This window comes from Suricata suricatta, chromosome 8 (assembly GCF_006229205.1).
Source record: "Suricata suricatta isolate VVHF042 chromosome 8, meerkat_22Aug2017_6uvM2_HiC, whole genome shotgun sequence".
NCBI classification, from domain to species: domain Eukaryota; kingdom Metazoa; phylum Chordata; class Mammalia; order Carnivora; family Herpestidae; genus Suricata; species Suricata suricatta.
In genome coordinates this window covers 117,240,461-117,264,075 of record NC_043707.1, presented here as the reverse complement: position 1 = coordinate 117,264,075, position 23,615 = coordinate 117,240,461, and the positions used below count along the sequence as shown (strand labels likewise).

Here is a 23,615-nt window from a genome sequence, read left to right as displayed (position 1 = left end):
GCCAGCGCCACGCGCGGCACGGCGTCCGGGCGCTCGGTGAACACGTAGTACACCACGTGCTGGCCCACCATGAAGTGCCGCTCCGCCGTCTCCAGGAAGCGCGCCAGGAACTTCTCCAGGTACCTGCCGGGCAGGGCGGGGCGGGGCGGGTCAGCCCGAGCGCGGCGCCCTTCCCGGCGGCACGCTTAGGGCGGGGTCTCTGCACCCCTGCAGCCTGGAGCTCCGAGGCTCCACGCCCCTCCAGCCACCGCAGCTTTCAGGGCGGGCAAAGGGTTGCAGATCGCTCTCCTTCGCAGCCCTGAGGGGCCCTGGGTACACTGCCTTGAACGTGGGCTCCTACTTACTGCCCGCCTGGATCAGCAGGGCCCCGCGGCAGAGGGCCTGTGCTGTGCTGGCCCTTGGACGACTGGCGGCGTTTGCCTTTGCCTCGTTAGGGCTCTGAGCCTTCGAAACTTAAAGTTTACGAAGTCCTGGCCCATGATGCTGCAGTGACGTGAGGAAGCCCAACTAGCCGAGCAGAAGGCATTGTGGAGACGGTGCCCGACCATTGTTCCGCAGTCGGCCATCCCAGGGGAGGCCCAGACACAGGGAGCATCGGGGAGCCCTTCCTGCCGAGCCCTGTGGGAGCTCCTGCCCATAGAATCTTGAGCGGAAATTAACAGCTATTGTTTTCATCACTGAGTTTGTGGCAGGTCCTGACATACACGGTCAGGACAGTCTCTGGCCTGTGCTGGGGTCCAGCGAGAAGGGAAAGGGCGGCCCTGCCTGCTCCCCCCCGAGTCTGGGATAAGAGGTGCTGTCTTTGCCTCACTCTTTACTTTGGGATCCTGTGTTCTGGAGAACCCCGTGTCCCACCCCTGTGTCCCACGAACACCCCTTCTGTTCCCTGACTGGATAGGCCCGCTCCCCTCCCCAGGCCTTACCTGCCTACAGCAAAGACAGTCAGACCAATGGTGAGGTTCTGCTGTAGAGCCTCTTGCTGGGCCACAGCTGGGTCATAGGTGCCATCCCAAAGAATGGGGGCCCCCCAGGAAGTACAGGTTGGGACTTCAGGCCGGGCCCTGGCCAGGACAGGGATGGAGAGAAAGGTCCATGTATCCACTCCTTTGGTGCATGTTCACTGCCACCTCCCCAGTGCTGTGCCCTAGGGACCCACAAATGGGTCCCCCCCCAGCCCCCGCCCCTAGAAGTCCCTAGCCTAGATCCAACCCAGAGGATTGGGAGATGTGTGACCTGATGGGGCCACGGGGAGGCGTACCTGGCCCTGCCAGGGTGAGAGATGTGTGGAGGGACCTGGAGGCAGAGCTCTCAAGGGTATGTGGGTGTTAGCTCCTTACCAGGGATGCAAGAGACCCGTGAAGTTGTCCCTCAGCAGGGCCATTCTGGCGGAAGGGCAGACACCTATGGGGATGAGGGCTTCCAGATGCCTGTGGGGTGGGGGCAGCAGTGAGACACACGCCAGCCAGCGCACGGCCTTCTCTATTTGCTCTTTACAAGGAGGGGGAGCCCCCAAGGACAGGCGTGCAGCCAAGATAGCCATCACCCACCATCCCTCAAGGAGGCGCCTAGAAGGAGCCCGGACCCTGCTCGTTCCCACCAGGGCTGGGGGAAGGGAGTTGTACCTGACTACAGGGAGCCCATACAGGTACAGCCCTAAGAGGCCAAGTGCAAATAGGATCAGCCGCCAGAAGAGTCTCTTCCAGGTCCTGGGTGGTGGGGAGGGGCATTAGCAACTCATTTACATACACACATAACACATGAGAAATTATTTATGTAATTTTAATGTTTCCTGTTATTTATTTATGAATACAAATATATTACATTCACATGGTACAGGTATTCAGAGGTGCAAAAGAGCACCTTTAGTGCCAAGTCTTTCCTGGTCCCAGCCACCCAGGGCTCTGCATGGAGGCCAGCCAGTACAACTGTTTTCCTGTGCCTCCTTCCAGAGGTGATCTGTGCATATACAGGCAAATATAAATATGGTAGCAAATCCTCCCCCCTTGCCTCCCCCCCGATCAATGGTAGTACAGTTGATGCGTCGTTCTGCATCTTGCATTTTCCACTGCCTCCAATGACCATTATCTTTGCGGTTATTTTCTCGGAATACTTGAAGTGCTTGGCCATCCTCTTCCCCAGCTGCCCAGTATGCTATTAATTGGATAAAGCATCATTTTCCTGACCAGGCCCCTTTTGATGAACATTTGGATACACAATCCTTTGCTTTTCCCAGCAGTGCGACGGGGCATGACCTTGGGCAAGTTTGGGGGATGATAACATTAGAGGTTGGGGTGCTTAGCCTGGGTGGGGGGTAGAGGGTAGGACTGGCCTTGGACAGGAGAAGAGACTGGGAGGGGATGCAAGGAGTTCGTGGCTTGGTGACTGGGGGCCGAGAGCTGTCTGACACTTAGAGATGAGTTGAGGGGCTGCGTGGGGGGTGGGCTGTGGTCAGGGACCACGTGTCTACGGTGGCTCCAGCCACTGGCCTGGGTATGCAAAGCAGAGCTCAGCAGCCCCATTCCTGCTTGGAGGAGATGGACTTTGGCATGTGTCCATGGTTGGGGGTCATCCAGGAAGGGCCCCCAAAATCAAAATCCTTTGGGGGATCTCATCCAGTGTCCCCCGCCCCTCCTGTGTGCCCGTGTTTCCTGAGAGGCTAGAACCACCTGGTGAGGAGCATGGACATTGGGGCCAGACCTCCAGGTTCGAATCCCAGTCCACCACTTATAAGCTAGCTGAGAGTGGGGCCTTGTAGTGGAGAGTGTGCCTGTATCCACCTGTGCACCTTCTCAGCACAGGGTACCTCCTTCTGTTCAGTTGGCCAAACCAGAAACCTGGCTGCACCCCAGCCCCTCCCTCTCCCTCACCCTCCATCTGCTGTCAGTCCCCAAGGTGCGTTGACTTCACCTCCTGGATGTGCCCACCCCCCGCTGCCAGCCCTTGCGGTGCCCCTGGCTCCCACAGTGATCCTGCCTGCACATCCCTCACCAGGACCATTGAAGCATCAATTTCCCTGCTTCCAGCCCCTTCCTCCACAGCCCCCCAAAGTCATCCTGTAAAATGCCCACCTGCCTTCACAGTGTCCACATCACATGACCAATCATCCAAGAAGAAATACATTTAGAAGGCAAATATTTGGGGAAATGTCCACCCTCTCTAGTAACCGAAGACATACAAATTAAACAGGCTGACATGTTTTACCTATAAAATAAGCTTAAAAAAACAAAAACAAAAGCTAGTCACGCTACAAGTATACAGTGAGACAGGCACTCTTACAGTTGCTGGTGGGAGTGAAGATTGCTAGATCTTTTTGGAAAGCTACTTAGCTATGGGGATTGAAGCTTCCATTGTTCCTACCCTTATTCCGATCACCTCAACTTCTGGGAGTCTGTTCAAGATCATCTACAGGATTGGAAAAAGTTTATGCATCAAGATGTTCACTAGTTTCTGCTTATGCATGCATTCACCCTCTATTTATCAGGCACAAGCTCAGAATCACACACTTGCTAGGTCAAGGATTCAGAGGTGAACGAGGCACAGACCTTATCTTCAGGAAATGGAATCAGGAGGATGTGGGTGGCCGGGAATAGAGGGAATGAGTCGGATGACAGACCTCAGACAGATGAATGGAACACAGCACAGTAAAGGCTGTAATCAGTATAAATACAAGATGCTGGTAGGGCAAATTGGAGGGTGGCAATTGAACCTTGACAGATGGGGAGGAAGTTGGGGAGGCTTCCTGGAGGAGGTGGCCTCTAACGATTAGAAGTTACCCAGGCAAAGAAGGCAGCAGAGCGGGGAGGGAGGTCTATGAGAAGAAAACAACCATGTACAGAAGTGAGAGGAGAGAGAAAACGAGAAAACGTGGCATGTGCACGGCACTGCGGTCACTCTGCAGGGCGGAGTGCAGGTGGGGAGCGGGGAGAGGGGAGGCCGGAGGTAAGCCAGGGCCAGATTACCCGGCCTGCATTCCAGGATAAAGGGTTTGGGCTTCCTCTTGAGGCCCACGGGAGCCCTGGAGGATACTTCCTTTGGGGAATGAAGCAGTCAGGTTTTTATTTGAAAAAAAGTACCCCAGCGGAACTGTTGAGCCCGGTCCCTGGGGGGTGAGGGAGTATGGCTGGAGGCAGGAAGGCAGTTCCAGGCTACTGCCAGCCCTCGTGCCCCAGGGCGTTGGTGGTGGGGTGGGGAGGAATAAGTAGAGGTGCAGAGGTGGAGGCAGGGGCGTGGGCTGATTATATATGATTACAGTCCTTCCTTTATTCACTGCCCCATAAATGCCAGCAGTGTTATTCACTGGCCTCGTCAAGGGGTGAGACACTGAACACTTCTCCTAGGTGACATTCATCATCCTCATTACGCTTCGCCATTGCAATGGCGCCGCCTTCCCTGATTTGGATCAAAGTCCACCGGTTCTGCCCGGTCCGTTTCATCAGTCTCTTCATCAGTGTGGCTGGAAGGAGGGAGGAGGATGGAACTGTAGGGGCTGAGAGGCTGGGACTGGTGGAGGAGTGTGTTCCCTTTACATGAGGGGCACTTGGGCTTGGTTGGACCCTGACTCGAAGCCCAGGGTGAAGGCCAGCCCACCGCCCAAGTAACCTTTTACTGCCAACTCTGTGGTCACATGGGAAAAATGCTTACGCAGAAACCTTAATTGACAAAAGCAGGTCCTAAAATCAAGGGGCAGGATGGTTGTTTTTATTTATTTATTTTTAAAAAATTTTTAATGTTTATTTTTGAGAGAGAGACAGAGTGGAAGCAGGGGAGCGAGGGAGACAGAGAATCCGAAGCAGGCTCCAGGCCCCGAGCTGTCAGCACAGAAGCCTATGTGGGGCTTGAACTCATGGACTGTGAGATCATGACCTGAGCCAAATTCGGATGCTTACCCAACTGAGCCACCCAGGCACCCCTGGGCAGTAGGATTATAATTTAGCAGGAATTAAAACATGCACCAGAAGATAAGACTACAAAGGAAAACTTAAGTAGCTATGCAATAAGTTATAGTAGGGCTTTTTTTTCCTTTATTTTTTTTCCTTCCAATTGTTTGTAATGTGCTTATATTGCTTTTCTTTAATGAAGCAAAAATACAGAGTTAGCAATTTAGAAAAACCAAACCAAACAAGTTTTAAGCCTTCCTACTGCCTGGAAGATCAAGTCTAAACCTCGCAGGCCTGTCCAAGAAGACTTCAGAATCTAGCTCCTCCACTATCACATGTGAAGTGCTCTCCCCTGACTTGGCTTTCTCACCTCTGGAAGTGGAGCGTAGACCAAGGATGGTCTTGGAGCTTGGTCTGAAGGAGCAAATGGGGCGCCTGGGTGGCTCAGTCTGTTAAGTGTCCAGCTTCGGCTCAGGTCATGATCTCGCAGTTTGTGGGTTTGAGCCCCGAGTCGGGCTCTGTGCTGACGGCTCAGAGCCTGGAGCTGCTTCAGAGTCTGTGTCTTCCTCTCTCTGCCCCTCCCCCACTTGTTCACACTCTCTCTCTTAAAAATAAATAAACTTTTAAAAAATGTGTTTAAATTACAAGACTTGAGTGTGCCATCTTCCAGTATGCTGACTTATTCTGTCTAAAACTGCAGTCCTGAAAGCTATGGATACCTACAAAATGGCAAAATCTTACTAAAGCAACCTAGAACTACAACTGCCATTATGGAGAGGATTCCATTTATTTATTTGTTTGTTTATTTTTTAAATTTTCTTTATTTTTAGAGAGAACACATGAGAGCAGGGGAGAGAGGGACAGAGGGACAGAGAGAATCTCAAACAGGCTCCATGATCAGTGCAGAGCCTGACACAGGGCCTGATCCCACCACCCTGGGATCATGACTTGAACTAAAATCAAAAGCCGAACGCTCAACTGACTGAGCCTTGCAGGTGCCCAGGAGAACATTCCATTTAGGCACTTATTTAAGAAGTGCACTTTAAAGAAAGGGTTTCCAGGGGTGTCTGGGTGGCTTAGTCGGTTAAATATCCGACTTCGGCTCAGGTCATAATCTCCCAGTCCATGGGTTCAAGCCCCACATTGGGCTCTGTGTTGACAGTTCAGAGCCTGGAGCCTGCTTCAGATTCTGTGTCTTCCTCTCTCTCTGCCCCTTCCCTACTCACATTCTGTCTGTCTGTCTCTCTTTCAAAAATAAATAAACATTGAACAGAATTAAAAAAATAAATAAATTTAAAACTAATTTTAAAAACTGGCTAAATTCTGGTAGATACTGGAGTTACACTCTCTATTTTAAAGTTTATTTTGAGAGACAGAGTGTGCACACAAGTGGGGGAGGGGCACAGAAAGACAGAGAATCCCAAGCAGGTTCCACAGTGTCAGCATGGAGCCTGATGTGGAGCTTGAACCCCTGAACCGGGAGATCACAGCCTGAGCCGAAGTTGGATGCTTAACCGACTTGAGACACCCAGGTGCCCCTACACTCTCTACTTTAAACCTGGCTTGGGGCTTGCAAGTGGAATCCTGGGAAAGACTGGAAGAAGCCACTTAAATGTGAGACTATTCTTCCAGAGTCAGCTTTCCTGGATCTCTTAGTATTTAGAAGAAAGAAAAATTTCACATTGTCCCTTCCTTTTCAAATCTAGGCCATCGTTCTTGATCTTTGGGAATGGCTCATGGCTCTAGATCTTGTGGAGATAATACCTTTTACACCTTTGAGGGCACCTCTTGGGTTTGCAGGGTCGTTTTCTATTGCCAGAAATACTTACTGTTTGTCCTGGCTGAAACCTGATAAGATATTTGAAAGGATTTAATAACTCTGTGGTCATAAACTTGGCCAAAATGGCAGCTGATATCTGGGGCCGGATATGAATTCTTTTAGACCATCTCCTTTAAGCTAAATGTACTCAGCAGAAAAGAAAAACATTCCAACCTAAGTGGATGGGCGTGTCAACCCTTGGAAGATCTCCAGAATACAACATAATCTCTGAGGAGTTCGAAGCAACTGTCCTTTTTCCTACAAATCTTTGCTTACGACCAGAAATGCAGCTCTAGAGAAAATTCAAAGTCCACTCATTCTTTATAACAATTAACCTGACCCTTATTCATCTTAAAAGACGTGTAGGTAAGGTTACAATTCTGGCCTTAGGGAACAGGTGTTATTGTAGGATTTTGCTGTCTTTCCCTGTCCCCGTGAGATGTAAATGTTCCACCCGGGTCTTGTCCAGGGACTCTCCTCTCCTGGTCAGGGCCAACTCCTTGAAATGTAAACTCCAGCAAAACACGGACCCCTGAATAATGTGGGGATCAGGGCTGCTGACCCTCGCTAGCAGTAAAAGTCTGCATAAAATTTTTGACACCCCCCAAACTTAACTAACAATAGCCTACTGTTGACAGGAAGCCTTACTGATAACATAAACAGTCGGCTAACGCTTTTTTGTATGTTGTATGTATTATATGTTGTATTCTTAAAGTAAGGTAGAGAAAAAAATGTTATTTAAAAAAATCACAAGGAAGATAAAATAGTTACAATACTGTACTGTATTGAGAAAAAAATCCATTGTAAGTGGACCCATGTAGTTCAAAGCCATGTAGTTTGAGGGTCAATTGTAATTCTTTTTTTTAATGTTTATTTATTTTTGAGAGAGAGCGCAAAAGAGTGAGTGAGGGAGAGGCAGTGAGAAAGGGAGAGAGAGAATCCTAAGCACAGTCCGCGCTATCAGTGCAGAGCCTGATGCAGGGCTCAACTCAAACTGTGAGATCATGACCTGAGCAGAAACCAAACATTGGACAGTTGGGGCTTCTGGGTGGCTCAGTTGGTTAAGCATCTGACTCTTGATCTCAGCAAAGACCATAATCGCATGGTTTGTGAGTTCAAGCCCCACGTTGGCCTCCGCCTCTCTCTCTGCCCCTCCCCTGCTCTCTCTCTCTCTCTCTCTCTCTCAAAATAAATAAAATAAAAAACATTAAAAAAAAAGGAGTCAGACATTTAACTAAGTAGGCCACCCAGGCACCCCTGGTCAGATGTAATTCTTAACAGAAGGGAAATAAAAGTACTAGAAATAATACAGTTCCCTGTGTGAAAGGAAAGTAGCATGTACATTTTCAGCAAGAGAAGATGCGAGGGATGGAAATGTATTTTTGTTGAGGGAAAAGAAAGTTATTTTGTCCTAAAGGTAAGGCTGGTTATTCAGAATGGGAAAGAGGAAAAACTGGACAAAATCTGGTAAAAAGGAAGATTGCAGATGGTCTGTTGAAAAGGAATCTTGGGAAAAGGATTTTATGTGTGGTCAAGATGGCTAAGGTTGGAATGGATATAAGTAAGTTTAGAAAATCGGGGACTCCTGGGTGGCTTAGCCGGTTACGTGTCTGACTCTTGATCTCCACTCAAGCCATGATCACACGGCTCGAGCCCGGCATTGGGCTCCGTGCTGTCATCCCAGAGCCCCCTTGGGATTCTCTGTCCTCCTTTCTTTGCCCTTCACCTGCTCATTCTCTCTCTCTTAAGAACAAAACAAAACAAAAACCCTTAAAAAACTACATGGAAACAAAATTAAAATTGGTTTCCTCTCTGTTAAGACAGTTTTCTTAGACTGCTGGTGTAAGAAAGAGAAGATATTGATAAGAGATGGCAGAGCTTTTTCTTTACCTATAAGTAATCTGCCTAGAAGCGATTTTGTGTCCGGTGAAAATAATTTCCTGTGTTTCCCGTCAGTTCTTTGATTACTTAAGAAAACCAAGCCTGGGGCGCCTGGGTGGCTCAGTTGGTTGAGCATCCGGCTTCGACTCAGGTCATGATTTCACGGTTAGTGGGTTCGAGTCCCGCGTCAGGCTGGAGCCTGTCTTCAGATTGTGTCTCCCTCTCTCTCTGCCCCTCCTGTGCTCTCTCTGTCTCTCTCAAGAATAAATAAACATTAAAAAAGAAAGAAAGAAAGAAAGAAAACCAAGCCTTCTCTATCAGAAGGGCGAAGAGCTCTTTTTTGTTTTACAACTTGCTAACGGTCTGTGTTTACAGAGTCTCTAATTGTTATTATGTTTAAATAGATAACCAGTCATCCTCTACCATAATCTGAGACTTTATTTGCTTGAGTGTTTTTAAGACGTTTTACCAGCTCTTTCTCTCCTTCCCTTACAAAGTAATCCTGAAGGAAGGCTTTTTGACCTGGAAGTAACTTTGGGATTTTCCACGGAATCCTTGGAAAACTACAAAATTGTTCTCTCTTTTTATAAACAGAGAGAGGCCAAACTAATGTGGCTTCTTTAACATGTTAAAATACGTGGGGATCATTGTCAAATAAGAAGTAATATGAAGCCTTCTTTACGTTGTATTTGTGCAGGTATGCAAATGTTCCAGAAATTCTGTGAAATTCCTGGAATCTGGTATGTCCTGGTATCATGCTATCCATTATAATCCTGATTATTATCTTAAGATGTTGTGTGTTACAGAAATAGTCAAATTCCCTTGTCAATGCTATTTAGCGATGGCCATTTTTAAGTCTTTTGTCATTTACAGATGGTACGTTTCACTCTGATGCTTTTGTGAAAGTGCTTCAGCTTTCAAGAGATTCAGTACAGGTTTCTTATAACTGTGAGATCATTAAAACCAACATCGGTAAAAATCTCCAGAACTAACAGGAAAACTGGATTTAAGCACAAGTATTAATTACACGGGGCAGAACGAACAAGAAGGATGCTTACAACTTTTTATGACTTTTTGTCTGAAACGTTGCTTGGCTCCTTAATGTTTTGTTTTCCCGTATTTAAGGAAGCCTTTTCTCTTAAGCTGCCGGCCTTACAGCAGCTCAGTCATGTACACCTTTGTAAACAAAGGTGAAATATTTACTTTTCCGCCCTGCCTGATCCCTCCAGAATTTGGAAACTCTTGAGTGGGGTTTTTTCCCCTTGGCAACATAGTTATTTGCATATGTTCTCTGAGAATCTGGTTCTCCTTGGTAAGACACCCTTGGAAGCGCTATGTTACCAAGGTTTTGATTGATAGGAATTCACCCAAACTGTAGGTATTTTAGGTAAAATCTATTGTCGAGTCCTTGGCTTGGCTTCCTGTTTCGGATACTTAAAGTTCAGTCTGAAATTCCTTATGAAAAGCTCCAACAGAGCCATCCTTAAGGGCTTGTATGGTCCATCAACTACTATTCTTACTGCATTCATATAAATAATCAAGTGGTTTAATGCAAATTTTACTGTGATTATATTTGGTAAGTGGAGGTAATTGTAGAGAGAAAAATTATATTTGTGCCTTTGTAGATACTAGATTCTAATCCTGTTTATTGTCTTTGAGGTTTTTTTAAATGCCTGTAAACTGGACTAGGTCCTGAATTCTTCTAGTTTCCTTAAACATCTGGCTACATCGCTCCAAACAAATGCTTCGAAGTTTCTCCCACCCTTCTGACTGGGAGTCACTAAGGACAAAGAATGTCTCTCTGGAAGGGACTGTACCAGGTCCACCCCACTACCCAGATGGCAGCCAGTTCCAGGGACTTGAACCTTGGGTAGGTACAGCTGCAGAAGGCCCCACCTGACATCTGGTCCTGTGCAGATGCTGGAGACTTCCAAATCAAATTGACGAGGAAGAGAAGTGGCTGACGGACAGCCAGGTCGACTGCTTTCACCCAGGGCACCAGATGGAGACTTCCTACTTTAACCATAAAACCCTTTGTTCTTTTCTTTCTTTCCTTTATGCTTGCGTTGGCCTGGAAAGAGAACGCCATCATCTGTATCTCCCAGGCCATTGCTAAAGGGAGGTAACCTTTCAGACTGCTGCATTTCAAAAACCCTGGTCTGTCCACGATGGTGGACTCCATTCACAGAGCCGCCCTGGCGGGAATGCTTTCTGCTCCCACAGGGTCCAAGTCTGGGGCCGTGTTCATTTTCCTTTGGGCCTATGAATACCTAGGTGGTTGGTGCATATCTTAGCTAAAGGTTACCGGACTGTGCCCCTAACTGTTCACCAACAAACTGGGACACCCTGTGGGTCAACTCCCCTAAATTTACACCATCAAGTTAGAAAGGACCTACCAGGGCGCTTTTGTGATTCAGGATTTGCTTCCTTAGGCAGGTGCCTACCTCCCTGGTTGGGCGTGAAAACAAAGGAGGCTGTGATCAGCACACATTCTCCTTAACTCTTAAGAGGATAGCGGGACCCAGAGCTCAAGCAATGGCTTTACGATGAAGATCCTCAGACTCTCTGGCCAAGGTGGTTTTGACAATAGGACAGCCCTTAATTAACCTGGGGCCGAGCAAGGAGGTGTCTGTGCTGCGGTCAACACCGCCTCCTGCCCCCAGATCAACACTTCTGGGGAAGTTGAAACTCCATTACATAAGGTGGCTGAGCAAGCCACTTGGCTTAAAAGGTGACTCCTTCAGTGACTTATTCGGTTTTGATTGCTTTGGGTCTTGGAGATCGTGGCTCCTGGGTGTGCTGTAGACAGGAGAGGTGTCCTGCTTATAAGAATCCTGCGAATGACGCCGGGGCGCTGTACTCTCTCCCAAACTTTCAGTGCCCGTTCGAAGCCTCTGACCACCGAGCAAATGAGCTCCCTGAGGCCAGAACATCAGAAAGGGGGGTTGAGAGACCGACCATCTTAAGGCATGTAAACCTGAGGTCACGGCCTGTGAATACACACAGAGACCAGCAAAAACTGGGAGAACTTGGATCAATCGCTGGGAGGCAGGGATTTTATATTTTGATCATGTTTCTCAATTAAACTGAGAATCTGATCAAGAGGGGGTGGTGGTGGTGGAATTGTTAAAAAAGAAACAACAGGACCCCAAGTGAAGTCACTCCACAAAGCCTCTTGTCAACAAACCAAGGCTTAGTGTCCAACGTGACTGCAGTTTTCACCTTCTCTCAGGAATGTAACTTTTAACCACTCAGTCTGGAGTTACCTGGTCAGCACTAGTGAGATTATCTGCCTGACAGACCCCCCAAGTTCCCCCAGAGGCAAGTGACTTTTCCTGAAACAGGCCACTTCTTGCTAGAAGCTTCCTTTCTTCCGCCCCCTTCTCCCTACAAAAGCCTTCCTTTTGTACAGCCCCTCAGAGCTCCTTTCTATCTGCTGAGATGCTGCCTAGTTCATGATCAATGTTAAATAAACCCAATTAAGAGCTTCAAATTTACTCAGGTGGATTTTGTGGGCTTTTTTAAAAATGTTTTCCAACAGAGGAAAATGTCTGTTTCCTCACACTCCTCTCCTGCCCTGCTTCCCCTTACGTTCTGGTCGCCCTCAGGGGTGTTTTCCAACACGACAACCAAGCAGTTCTCCAGCGTCAAGTGAGTGTCCCACAATTCAATTCATAGAATTCTATACTATCTCCCTGGAGTTACTGCCAGACCCCACAGGTCAAGGGCGTACCCCCACGAGATGGCCCCCTTCAGATGGCAGTCGCAAATCCTGGCAGGTGCCACCCCTACTTCTGGCTGACTGACCATAACTCAGGGGTTCCCACATCCCCCTCCTCGAGTTCCACAAGTTGCTCACGTAACAGTTCACGTAACTCAGGGAGGCACTTGCCTTTACTGGTTTATTCATATTTTTTATGTTTTTTTAAAATTTATTTTTGAGAGAGAGAGCGCGAGCAGGGGAGGAGAAGAGAGAGAGGGAGACTCAGAATCTGAAGCAGGCTCCAGGCTCTGAGCTAGCAGTCAGCACAGAGCCTGATGCGGGGCTCGAACCCACGAACCGTGAGATTATGACCTGAGCCGAAGCTGGACACTTAACCGACTGAGCCACCCAGGCACCCCTACTGGTTTATTCATAAAGGGTCCACATGAACACCCAGATCAAGTGCTCCATAGGGTGAGGTCAGGAGTCTCTAGCCCCACGGAGTTGGACGGGGCCATCTGTCGTGTTCCCTCACTCAGCCCCACGTTGGGACGTCACTTGTCAGGTTCCACCCCGGCCGGTGGGGTGGTAAATCCTTGCAGGTCCGTTCCTGAGGGAGGGAGAGAGGGTAGGGCAGGAAGGGGAGCACAGAGAGTGAGGCAAGACAAGCGTTTCTGATCAAGCCCCCTTTATTAAGAAAATAATTCACTCTTATATAGGATTTGGGGCGGGAAACTGACCCAGGTTGGTTGCCAGGTAGCAGAGTCAAATGATGATTAGAAAAAGGGGAAACCGAAACTGAACTCCGAACACAGCATCAAAAGGAGCACCCAGACTTTTGTCTGCAGTACTGGGCAGGGGAAGATGAATGCTGCATAAACCCGAATGTGGTTGATCTTTTGTTCATTTTGGCTGTCTGGCTCAGTATGACTGTCTCCAAATCCTGGACCAGGAAATGCACTCTCCTAGCCTCCAGATGTAAATCTTATTTTTTTGGTCGCTCCCTGGAGAGCGATATATCCTTGCCTGAGGCGGCCAAAACTCGGCAGCTCCCAACATCCATCCTTTGGCATATGGATGAATTCATTCACCAACCCAGAAACTTTCTAAACATTGTTGTTCAAGAGTTTTTCTAATGGGTCTTCGGCCCTACCTTCCCTCCCAAGAAGTTGGGGGTGGGGCTGAAAGTTCCAAGTCTATAGTCACTAGGTCTTTCAGGTGATTAGCCCCATCCTGAGACAATAGAGGGACCTACCCTAAGTCACCTCATGGCTCCTTATGAATAACAGGCATTCCAGTTTTTCAGGTTTTTAGGAGTTCTGTGCCAGGAGCACAGGAAAAAGACCAAAAGTCTTATTATACTACACCATCCACCAAGTTCCATTCTGAAACTGGAGTGGGGCCAAATCACTGCCCGGATTCTCTGGGCATCATGGTTACAGTGACAGAGGACAACTGGGGGCACTGGTGCCACCTGGTCTCTCTACTTGGATGTCTTCCAAGCGTCTCAAACTTAAGTCAAAAAGGAACTCTTGATTTTCCTCAGAAACCTGCTCCCCACCCAGGTCTCCTCCATCCTGGAAAATGCAATCCTGACATCCATGTGTTTTCTCTGACTGGTCCCAAGTTACGCAAGTGGGGCCACTTCCTCGCTCCTCATAGCCCAACATTGTTGGGAGCTATGTGAACTCACTGGCTGAGTGAAAATTCCTGGTGAGGGTACAGCAAGTTTGCACGGTCTCTTGTCCCCAGACAGCTACCAAAATCTACCCTCTTGAAACTTTCATTTCTGCTTGGGCACCAAACCTCGGAGTGCTTTGCTAATTAGTTCAGGAGCGGCCTGTCCGCGAGGCGTGATTGCAACTGGTCAGGGAAAAAATGAGTTGCTGGGAGCCACGTCGGCCTTGCTCCATGACACAGCCACAGCTAGGAAACGACAAATGTTTGCACAGCTCCTGCCACAAAGCAAAGCTGGTATCTCCTTCTACTATTGGCTCATATTGTAAATGGGACTGCTGATTAGGCCTCAAAATGTCCCAAACCAGACTGATGTTTCCCACACAGATACCTCATGGGAAGAAGCATGTTCCCACCTCTACAAAGAAGAATGTAGACAAAGCACCGCAGATGTTTGTCAAAAGGCTCTTCTAATGAGCCTCACAAACCCAAGACATAGATAATAAAGGGGGTTAAAAACACAAGAGTTACTATTAACTCTGGCCCAGAGAAAAAGAGCCTAACTTAGAGATAAGAAACAAACAAGAGCCGGACATAAGTTACGGCACAGACCTTTGCTAATGGGTGCCACAAATATCTTCCCTTACACTGATACCCGTTATGAGGATGCGTAAGAGTGGTTAAAATTTAAACTCGTATATAAAGGCCGGCACATCTAGGGCTCCTATGGTGTTTACACCTTCAACACCAAATAACAAGGTTGACACAAGCAACTTACTAACCAGCGCAAATACATTCTTCCTTTTATGAGCCAGACAGAGGACTCCTAGCCTAGCCTATGCCTGACTCTTAGCGTTATTGATATAAACAAATGTGTTTGCTGCACTGCTATCTTCTTAGTTGTAAGATTTACTACTGGTTTAAACAGATGTATATGTTATCTGCTTTCCACTGAGAATATCTTGTTATCCTATTTGTAAAAATTACCTCACTGAAATTAGAGTAATTCTATAATGCCTCTGTAAAACCTGTTTCTGTACATTTTTTAAAACATTTTATCACAGAATTATTTGTAGTAAAAATTCCACTTTCTTGATGTCATGTTAACACGATGTATAAATAAAGACACAACACCCGACAGAGCAGAGACCCCTGTCTCATGGTCAGAAAGCAGCCGAGGCTCTCTCTCTTTCACCGACATGGTCCGTCCTTCAGGGAGCCCTGGACCTGCTGGAGCCAGACTCCGGCACAACGTCACCGATTCTCTTGCTTCTGCCTCCCCACCAGAGCTCCAGGCTCCTTCCTCCCCACCCCCCTTCTTCCCATCTAGATTTCTGTAACTGTCTACTCCCTTGCCCCTTCTCGATCCCACGAAGTTCCTTAAACTTGCCATGACTCTGTGTCTTCCCCACCTCTGTATCTTTGCCCACATTGCTGTTTGCTATCAACCACCACCAAGCTTCAGAAAATCCATCTATACCCAGTCTCCTCCCTGTGATGCCTTCCTCGACCTCCCCCTCCAACACCTGCCGCCATGTGCACCTCCGCACCTGTGCAAACCTCTACTCAAGCCCTGGCCAAACTCTATACCTCTGCCCTGCCAGGCTGCTGTTTTTTGAGACTTTGTATTCTTGGTGCCAAACTTGAGAGCCTGCCTCATCGTTGGTGGTATTCGTGATTATTTGTTCAGTAAACAAATGAAGCAATGAATAGGTTCCTTGTCTTCATTCTCTTTCTCAAACTGTGACTCCTTTCTCGAGACTCTGTCTGCTTCAGCGTTAAGTCGGCACTCTACGAATATCTTCAGACCTTTACTGAGGTGTTTTATGTCCCCATCTCACCAAGGTCTGACCACAGTCCCTTGAAGGAGATACCATGATTATCCCCACCTTATAAATACACCCGAGGCTCAGAAACATGAAATCAGTTGCTCAAGGTCACAGAGCAGGTTAAGTGGTGGAGCTTAGGTTTGAACTTAGGTCTGTCTGACTCCCAAGCCAGAATGTGGCATCTGAGGCACCTTATGACCTGGCCCCAGCTCAACCTTGATGCTCCCTCCACTCCCAGTGGTCTCTGGCTCTGTTAATATTCCAAGTAACCTCAGTGGCACCCCCCCGCCCCGTACCCGCCCCGTCAATGTCTCTCCGTCTCTCCTGCAGCAAGCTTTTTCTTCCCTTGCACACCCCAGCACCACCAAGCTCAGGGAGGGCAGGCTGCAGCTGGCTCCCGGAAGCAATACTACCCCCAGAGGGACACTCTGGGAAACACCACCTGCCCACGCTGCAGGTGCAAGAAAAGGCTAGAGTGGACAGCTCTCAGCCTTCACCATCTTGACCCTTTTAACCAGCCCCCACCCAACCTCAGTAGGGCAAGCTGATGTGTATCTTGGGCATTGGGCCTCAGCCAAGGCAGCCAGGCAGAGCTGGCCCCAAGTGGCCCGGGTGAGGGCCAGGTGGGCACCTGCCAGCTCCTGCTGCCCCTCCCATGCCCCAGCCGGGCAGCCCTAGTCCACAGGGGCCCCTGCCTGACCCATACTTCCACATGGCTTGCTCAGATATTTTCAAAGGCACCCCCTCCACTCCACTTCCACCTGCAGAAGGTGGTCCCTCAAGCCCATCCCCAGCTCTGCCCCCTCCGACCTCCTTGCTTTCAAGAAGGGGTTAAAGATCAAGCATTAGTCCTGAAGGGGGAAGAAGTTTCAACTCTGGCCGGTCAGTCGCAGTGGGACCAGAGAGAGCTCTCGGCTGTGGTGGGGCTAGCAGCACTAGGTCTTTCTCTCGCTCACCAAGGGGGCTCAGAGTTCAGGAAGTCAGGGGAGCAACTCCGTTCTTCCCCAGGATCCACAAGGTCTCCCAGGATGCAATCTGCCCTCACCCAGCTTGACCCCATGGACCGTCTCTACCCCTTGAGTCAAACGTCCCCTTTCAGAGTCTCCCTCACCCAGGATCTCTATGGCTCAGCCTTTGTGCCTTCTCCTTGACTGTTTTCTGGCCACCAGGCTGGACTCTTCCAGGGTCAGCTGTCCTGCCCCATCTTCCCCCCCCCCCCCAACACTGGCAGTGTCCCCAACTCACCTGAGTCTCTCCTTGAGAACCATGTCGAGAAGCTGTGGGGAGAGCCAGCCAGGTAGAACTCTGTAGCTCGGAGCCAGGGAAGAAATGATCAGTTCCCGGGGACTGGGACAAAGCACCTCCAGGCCATCCGTCAGAAGCCACACCCACAGAAGCCAGCTGGGATGAACTGCCCTGAGGGGGACTCCCTTGGGGGCGGTGCCTGCAGGGCTCAGGATGGGGTGGGGGCTGGGAACCCCTTTGGGGCCAGTCACCTGGGAGAAGGTGGATCTGAGCCAAGCCAGCACTGGTTGGCCAGAGGCTTTGAGCTATTTTGTGCTGACTTCTCTTACCTGCCCCTGAGTCCCTGTCCCTGTCTTCAGCGTCTTAGAGCCCTGGGAGAGGTCTGTGGTCTGCGGTCACACAAAGGTGTTTGCTGCCCAGGGAAAATCCTGTTCTGCACAGAGCTTCCGCCAGATCTCAAGGGCACTGATCACCTGATTGTGACCTTGGCCAACTCACAATAAAATGGGGTACATACACCAGTCACCCAGCACAGTATTAAGAGCCACACGAGATAGGGAGATGGAACCGTTTTGGAAAGTTTACTGGACAGGGTTTTCTACAAGTGTATGTTGCAAGTTCTCAGAAATCAGTTTTGTGGATCATGGATCATGACCAAGATTTAAACGTATAAAGAGGAAGAGAACGGAAAAGAAAATATCAGAATGTATTGCACATAAAGATAGGTATTGTTTAACGAAAATTTTGTTTCCGAGATCTACATTTAAGTATGTATATAAAGTGGGAAACTTTTTTTTTAAACCATGACTCATGATTGTAAGATTTAATAGATGGAGGCAGAGGTAAGAGAAAAAAGAGACCAAATTATGGAGCCAAGAGAGCCTTTATTGGAGTCTGCAATTCCCGGGCGAGGTTCCGTGACTCAGGGTAGTCGCACCAGGTACAGGAGGACAAGGTGTTTTATGGGTGCAAGAGTTCCAGGTCTGATCTCAGGTAGGCAGATAGCCAAGTAAGGGCATCTTTGGACTGTGGCAGGTTAGGATTGGCTGTTCACTTCGGTGGGGTGGGGAATGCTGGAATTCCATGGTGAGGCATTCCAGTTTGAGACAGTCCAGGTTGGAGAGTGGGGGTCTTCAATCCTTGGTGGTACCTGGAACTATTATCTGACCCGCAATAAAATGGCCGCTGGTGCTTTTCAAATGGCGCGGGTCATGCCAGGTTTGCAGGTGGGGGTTGTCAGTGCACGCAGCTCTCCACAGCAAAGTGGCTGCTCAGTCGCCCTCCCATGGCAACTCTTACAATGATCAAAAAAGATCTTCAAAATTCTGAGTAAAGTGCAAACAACAGAAACACATACAGGTTTTCCTGCTATCTGAAAGAAGAGGGTTCTTTATGAAAACTCTCCTCAGGAGAAAAGGCATAAAAGCGAAGTTTTAATTGAATTGAATCATTGCTTTATACAGGAAGCTTTTTTCAGTGTTCCCAGATCCAAAGAGTAGCCCACGGTGGGCTTTTCCATTACCTGAGGTTACCGCTTGCTAATGAATACAGAAAATAAATGGACACAAAGTGTAAGATTTAATGGATGGAGGCAGAGATGAGAGGAAAGAAAGAGACCAAGTTATGGAGCCAAGAAAGCCTTTACTGGGATCTGCGATTCCCGGGCGAGGTTCCGGGACTCCGGGAGTGGGGAGTCAGGGAAGTTGTGCCTGGTAGGGAGGGGCGAGGTATTTTATGGGTGAAAGACTTCTGGTCTGGTCCTGGGAGGGCAGACCACCAAATAAGGGCACTTTAGGGACGTGGCGGGATGGGATAGGTTGCCTCCTCCGTCGGGGTGACGGGAAGCCGGGGCTTCATGATTGGCTGTTTTCAAACTGGCGCGGGACATTCCAGGCCTGCAGGTGAGGGGTGGGGGTCTGCGGTGCACGGTGTTTTTCTCCAACCCACAGCAAAATGGCCGCTCGGTCGCCATCTTAAGGTAACTCTTACACAAAGCACAGATGCTCCCAGAGCTGTGGGGGCGGCGATGCCACGCATCTGAGGTCCCAGGTCCCCAGTCCCCGAAGGAGCACAGTCCCCGGCAGGAGGACGATCCCGGAAGGGGCCAGGCCCCAGAAGCACTGCGCGAGCTTCCAAGCCAGCTTGCCACAAAGCAAAAGCTATTTTCACTTTTTGCCTTTTTTCTTAAAAGTCGAAACCCTCTTGGGATTTGTTTTCATTAGTGGAAACAGGTGCTGACTGCTGTAGGTCTTTTGTAAAAGTGGCCTACCATGATCTTTTGCAAGCAGGGCGCTCCCTATGTATTTTAAGAAGCACCCACCAGGGGCGCCTGGGTGGCTGAGTCGGTTATGCTTCCTACCTCGGCTCAGCTCATGACTTCACTGTTCGTGGGTTCGAGTCCTGCCTCCGGCTCTGTACTGGCAGCTCAGAGCCTGGAGCCTGCTTGGGATTCTGTCTTCCTCTCTCTGCCCCTCCCCCACTCAATCTGTCTGTGTCTCTCTCATAAATAAATGTTAAAAAACAAAAAAGCACCGTTCCAACTTACAACAGGTGGGGCCTGTCACGCGAACAAAAGCAACAGCACCAGTATTTGCTTGTGTCAGTCGGTGCCCCTGAATTCCCCACAGCCCCTCTTAGGAGTTTTCGGTGCTCCCCCCGCTTCACCGCACGTGTAGGAACAGACTCTGGAGAGGCCTGGCTTTCCCTTTCCCCACCCCTTAGGGAAAACGTGACTTGTCCGGATCCACATGGCCCCAGAGCGCTGTCCGCTGCGCCTGCATTCCTCTGCCGGAAGACCCCCTCTCCTCCCCACCCACGCCCTCCACCGCACCCTCCCGCTTTCCCCTGGGTTCCACCCCCCTGGCCCCTGGCCCAGTGGCCCCTCCAGTCCGGCTAGGCCCTCTTGGTTATCAAACTGATCAAACTCACAAAGTAATCAAACTCCTCAGTCGCCTCCTCCTCCTCCAGGGAGTAGTTACAATTTAATAGGCTTTCCAGGGAGGCGGTGTCAAACTACTAGAAGTTACTGTGCCTGATCTTCTGGACCCCACCCTTGGAGGGTGATTCAGGGCGCTGAGGCCCAGGCCCCAAACCCACATTTTAAACAAGCCTAAACACTGCCTTAAGAAAAAACCCAGGGGCGGGAAGGAGCAGGAGGCCAGGTTGCCTCCCTCTTCCTTCCCCAAGGCCAGGGGCAGGAGTTTACCACGAGTTTGGGCTCCATTCGGGCAGCGCAGGCGCTACGTGCTCACCATGAGGCGCGGTTGAGGCAGGCGCAGGGCCACACAAGGCACTGCCAGCCGCACACACCTGGGCCACGCCAGTGAGCTCAGCTCGAGCCCCACCATCTGCACCACACCCCCCATGCCTTTGCGTGCCTGCGTCCCAGAATGCCCTTTGTCCTTCGTTCAAGGTTTAGGTGTCACATCCGTGAGGACAAAGCCTCTAATTAGCTATTCCAACATCCAAAAAATGCTCAGAAACTGCTGAGTGAACCAAAGCCACCCAAGGGGACACTGAGCCACAGAGCAGCAGCAACTGAGGGTATGTGTGCCTGGGGCTGGAAGAGTCTGGCGGTAGGGGGGTTCAGAGCTGAGGGGCTCTGGACCCTCCCACTCCAAGGGACACCTGTGAAAGGCCGTGTCTACTTCCTCCTGTGACATGGGGCTCAGGGTGCCCTTGGACCACGAGCGGGGCACCAGCAAAGCGTGGAGGGCATGCTGTCCAGCTAAGACCGCCCCTCCCCTGACGCAGGGACCCACCCGTCTCCTTGTGGATGAAAAGCGAGTGGAGAAAGGCACAGAAGAAACCGGTTTTACAGATTTATTTTTAAAAAACGAAAACAAAAGGTTAAAAAAGTCCTTCATTTCCAACCCTGCCTGGGGGGTGTGAGTGGGGAATAGAACAAGCGGAGAAAGGTGCCCACCCCGTCCCCAGGGAGAGCCCTGCTCTTCCCCCAGGTGCCTCAGAGGACAGGGCAAGTCAGAGGCAGGCCCTCGCCCTTCCTGCCCCGCCTCCTCCGCAGGTAGCTCAAACTGCTAGCAAGTTCAAGAGGCAAACAAGTGTGGGAGCTGGAGGCCCAAGGCTGTCTTCTTCACAGCAATGTCACCCCGGCTCTTCTCTGCCCTCAGGCGTTCCAAGGGCCCCCGCTCAGGGGCTCCCAGGGTGGGCGGGAGGGCAGGCCAGGAGGCCTGGCCGGCCTACAGCAGCTCCCTTAATGCTGTTAGTGGCACAGCAGGGCAGTCGGGGGGTACTTCACAGTGTGGGAAGGGCTTTGGAGACCGCGTGCCCACTCTGGAAAGGAGAGCCGCCTGACCTCGCCTCCCCGCACGGGGGCTGCCCTTCTCTTCTACTCCCCATCCTGAGGCTGAGTGGAGTCCAGGACAAAGCACTAAGTGGCTGTTTGCTACAGAACACCTGGAGGTGCCAGAGGGTGGCTCTGGGCCCATCTGTCAGTCCAGGCTCCTACACAGTCATCCAGTCACACACACAGCGTTAAGGCGTCTGCGCCAGCGGGCGTGGCCGAGCCGGGCCCAGCTTCTCCAGCTCCACCTGCGGAGGGTGAAGGGGGAGAGCCCCTGGCTGCTTCAGGAACGGGCTGGAGGGGGAGAAGCCGGCAACGGAAGAGTTAGCCAGGCCCGGAGAAAGAAGCGGGAGGAAGGCAGGCAAGGGCTTGCGAGGCCTCTATCCAGGCCTGACGGCTGCCCTTGGAAATAACCCAACTCAGGTTGGGGAGCCCTGACCATATGCCCCCTGGAAAATGGGGGGACAGAAAGAGGGGAAGAGAGCGGGGCTAGAGTTTTGGGACTTTGGAGGAAGCCAGTGCTATCAATATTTACAAGCATAAAGCCCCATCTTCTGTGCCACCTACCTCTCTGCCCCTCCCACAGAAAGAAAGGCCCCTGAGAGCCATCGAGGGGGTGCCAAGCCCTCCTCACTAGCCACGCCCCACAGGGAGAGCCCTTCCCTCTGACTGGCCCCGGTTCTGGGCCCCTCAGGAACGTCCGCCTGGCTCCGCTCAGTCGGGCGGAGGAGCCCGGGCCAGACCCCTGGCTGCGCGGCCGGCCCTAGGAGTCCTTGAGCATGCTGATGCGGGCGTAGATCTTCAGGGCTGGCCCCAGCTTGATGTTCATGGCGCTCATCAGATGGTCCTCCTTGAGTAGCAGCAGGGCTTGCCCGTCAATCTCCTGGGCACGGAACTCCTCTGCTATCTCCTGGCAGCCTGAGGGCGACAGCGCCAAGGACAGCATCACTCAGAGCTCCCGCGTTCCCCCTTGGCGGTCACTGCTCTGGGATGCACTATCTCATCTAACCCTCCCGGCCGCACTGCACCTTGAGGAAGGCCATCCTGCCCTGGGAGGCCACAGGACTTCCCCAGGGGTCCCCACCTCATTCGTGCGTGTCCTTGTGGGGCCCTCCCCTCCATGGACTGGGCAGAGACGGCAGAGCAACGTGGTGACTTCCGGAAGTGGGCCACCAAGGGCACAGCGCTTCCACCTTGCTTTATTCTGGAGGAAGCCAATGACCGTGTCATGCGGACCCTTGAGCAGCACTCAGATGAGGCCCAGGGGGAGAGGAACTGAGGCCACATGAGTGGGGCACCTTGGAACCGGCCCTCCGGCTCCAAACCAGACACCCGCACTCTGGCCGCCATCCTGATCGAGGCCTCATAAGAGAGCCCCAGCCAGTGCTGCGCAGCCGAGCCGCGTCCCTGACCCACAGAACCTGGGGTAACGGCCGCTACGCTCTGGGGTAACGAATGCAGACCGGCTCCTGGAAGAGGGGTGCTGCCGCAGCCGGGCGGCGGAAGGGCTGTAGGAGAGAGTCAGTGAGGCGTCTCAGACACTCTGAGAGGCTCGGTGGAAGTCTAATGGCCTGTGAGGAAAGTGGGTGAGGCTTCCAGGAAAGTGTGGAAACTGTTCTTGGAAATTGGGAGAAATGGAGAAAACGTGGCCACCTTGCCGCGGGTGTAACACGCTGTTTAATGTGCCTCCTGAACTGAGCGCTCTGAGGACATTTCCAGCAGAAGGCCGGAAGCTTTGCCTGGTGTCTGACTCTGTGCACAAGAAGGGGAGGAGAGGTGAGGAAAAGGCAAAACTGTGCCATGCCAAGGAGCCAGGATTGGCTGGTTTGAAAATGCCTAGCCTCTCCAATAGCAAATGATGCTGATACTCAGAAGTAGTCTCTAGGCAGAAGTCAGAGCCAGGATGTGAGTGAGACACCTGGTCCAGAGATCGAACTGAGGGTGTGACCAATCTTTTGTTCCTTTGAAGCCCGAAGGTGCTGCCTCAGAGGATGCTCTAAGATGTTCTGGGCGTGCCTCTCGGATCCTCGCTGTTCAACAGCAGAGCTTCTGGGATATTAGGGGCATTGTCCCCCAGCTTCAAAAGAAGCCAGCCCAGAGGAGGGCTTACCTTGGAACAGGAAGCCCACCAAGGTTTTAAGAAAATCATACGTGCATAGACACTGCTCAAACCAAAAGGGTCAGAGGTCACAGGCTGAGAAAACTACGATGCTGACCCTCAGGCTGCCTTTCATGGGAAAGGATGACTCGGAGGGCAGAACCCAGAAAGGGAAAGACAGTC

General features: G+C 50.8%; 2 protein-coding genes and 1 long non-coding RNA gene across 6 annotated transcripts in view; 1 reads left to right on the top strand and 2 right to left on the bottom strand.

The window, feature by feature from the left end:
* The window catches only part of LOC115299352, a 12,271-nt gene extending 2,018 nt beyond the window's left edge, over positions 1 to 10,253 (top strand). Inside the window, exons 2-3 of the long non-coding RNA XR_003912148.1 lie at positions 9,275 to 9,317; positions 10,237 to 10,253. This is a non-coding gene — a long non-coding RNA (uncharacterized LOC115299352). The remainder of the gene's footprint in view (positions 1 to 9,274; positions 9,318 to 10,236) is intronic.
* Positions 1 to 17,453, bottom strand: part of A3GALT2 (alpha 1,3-galactosyltransferase 2) — an 18,696-nt gene extending 1,243 nt beyond the window's left edge. Inside the window, exons 1-6 of the mRNA XM_029948718.1 lie at positions 17,361 to 17,453; positions 17,032 to 17,091; positions 1,623 to 1,706; positions 1,338 to 1,427; positions 924 to 1,061; positions 1 to 123 (exon numbers count right to left, since the gene is read on the bottom strand). Coding sequence (XP_029804578.1) covers positions 1 to 123; positions 924 to 1,061; positions 1,338 to 1,427; positions 1,623 to 1,706; positions 17,032 to 17,054 — 458 coding nt within the window. The 5' untranslated portion in view covers positions 17,055 to 17,091; positions 17,361 to 17,453. The remainder of the gene's footprint in view (positions 124 to 923; positions 1,062 to 1,337; positions 1,428 to 1,622; positions 1,707 to 17,031; positions 17,092 to 17,360) is intronic.
* A 3,385-nt stretch (positions 17,454 to 20,838) lies between these two features.
* PHC2 (polyhomeotic homolog 2) overlaps positions 20,839 to 23,615 on the bottom strand; it is a 115,211-nt gene continuing 112,434 nt past the window's right edge. For all 4 annotated transcript variants that reach the window (XM_029949453.1, XM_029949454.1, XM_029949455.1 and 1 more), the window contains one exon: positions 20,839 to 22,252. In XM_029949453.1, the coding sequence (XP_029805313.1) occupies positions 22,098 to 22,252 (155 nt within the window). In that variant the 3' untranslated portion in view covers positions 20,839 to 22,097. The remainder of the gene's footprint in view (positions 22,253 to 23,615) is intronic.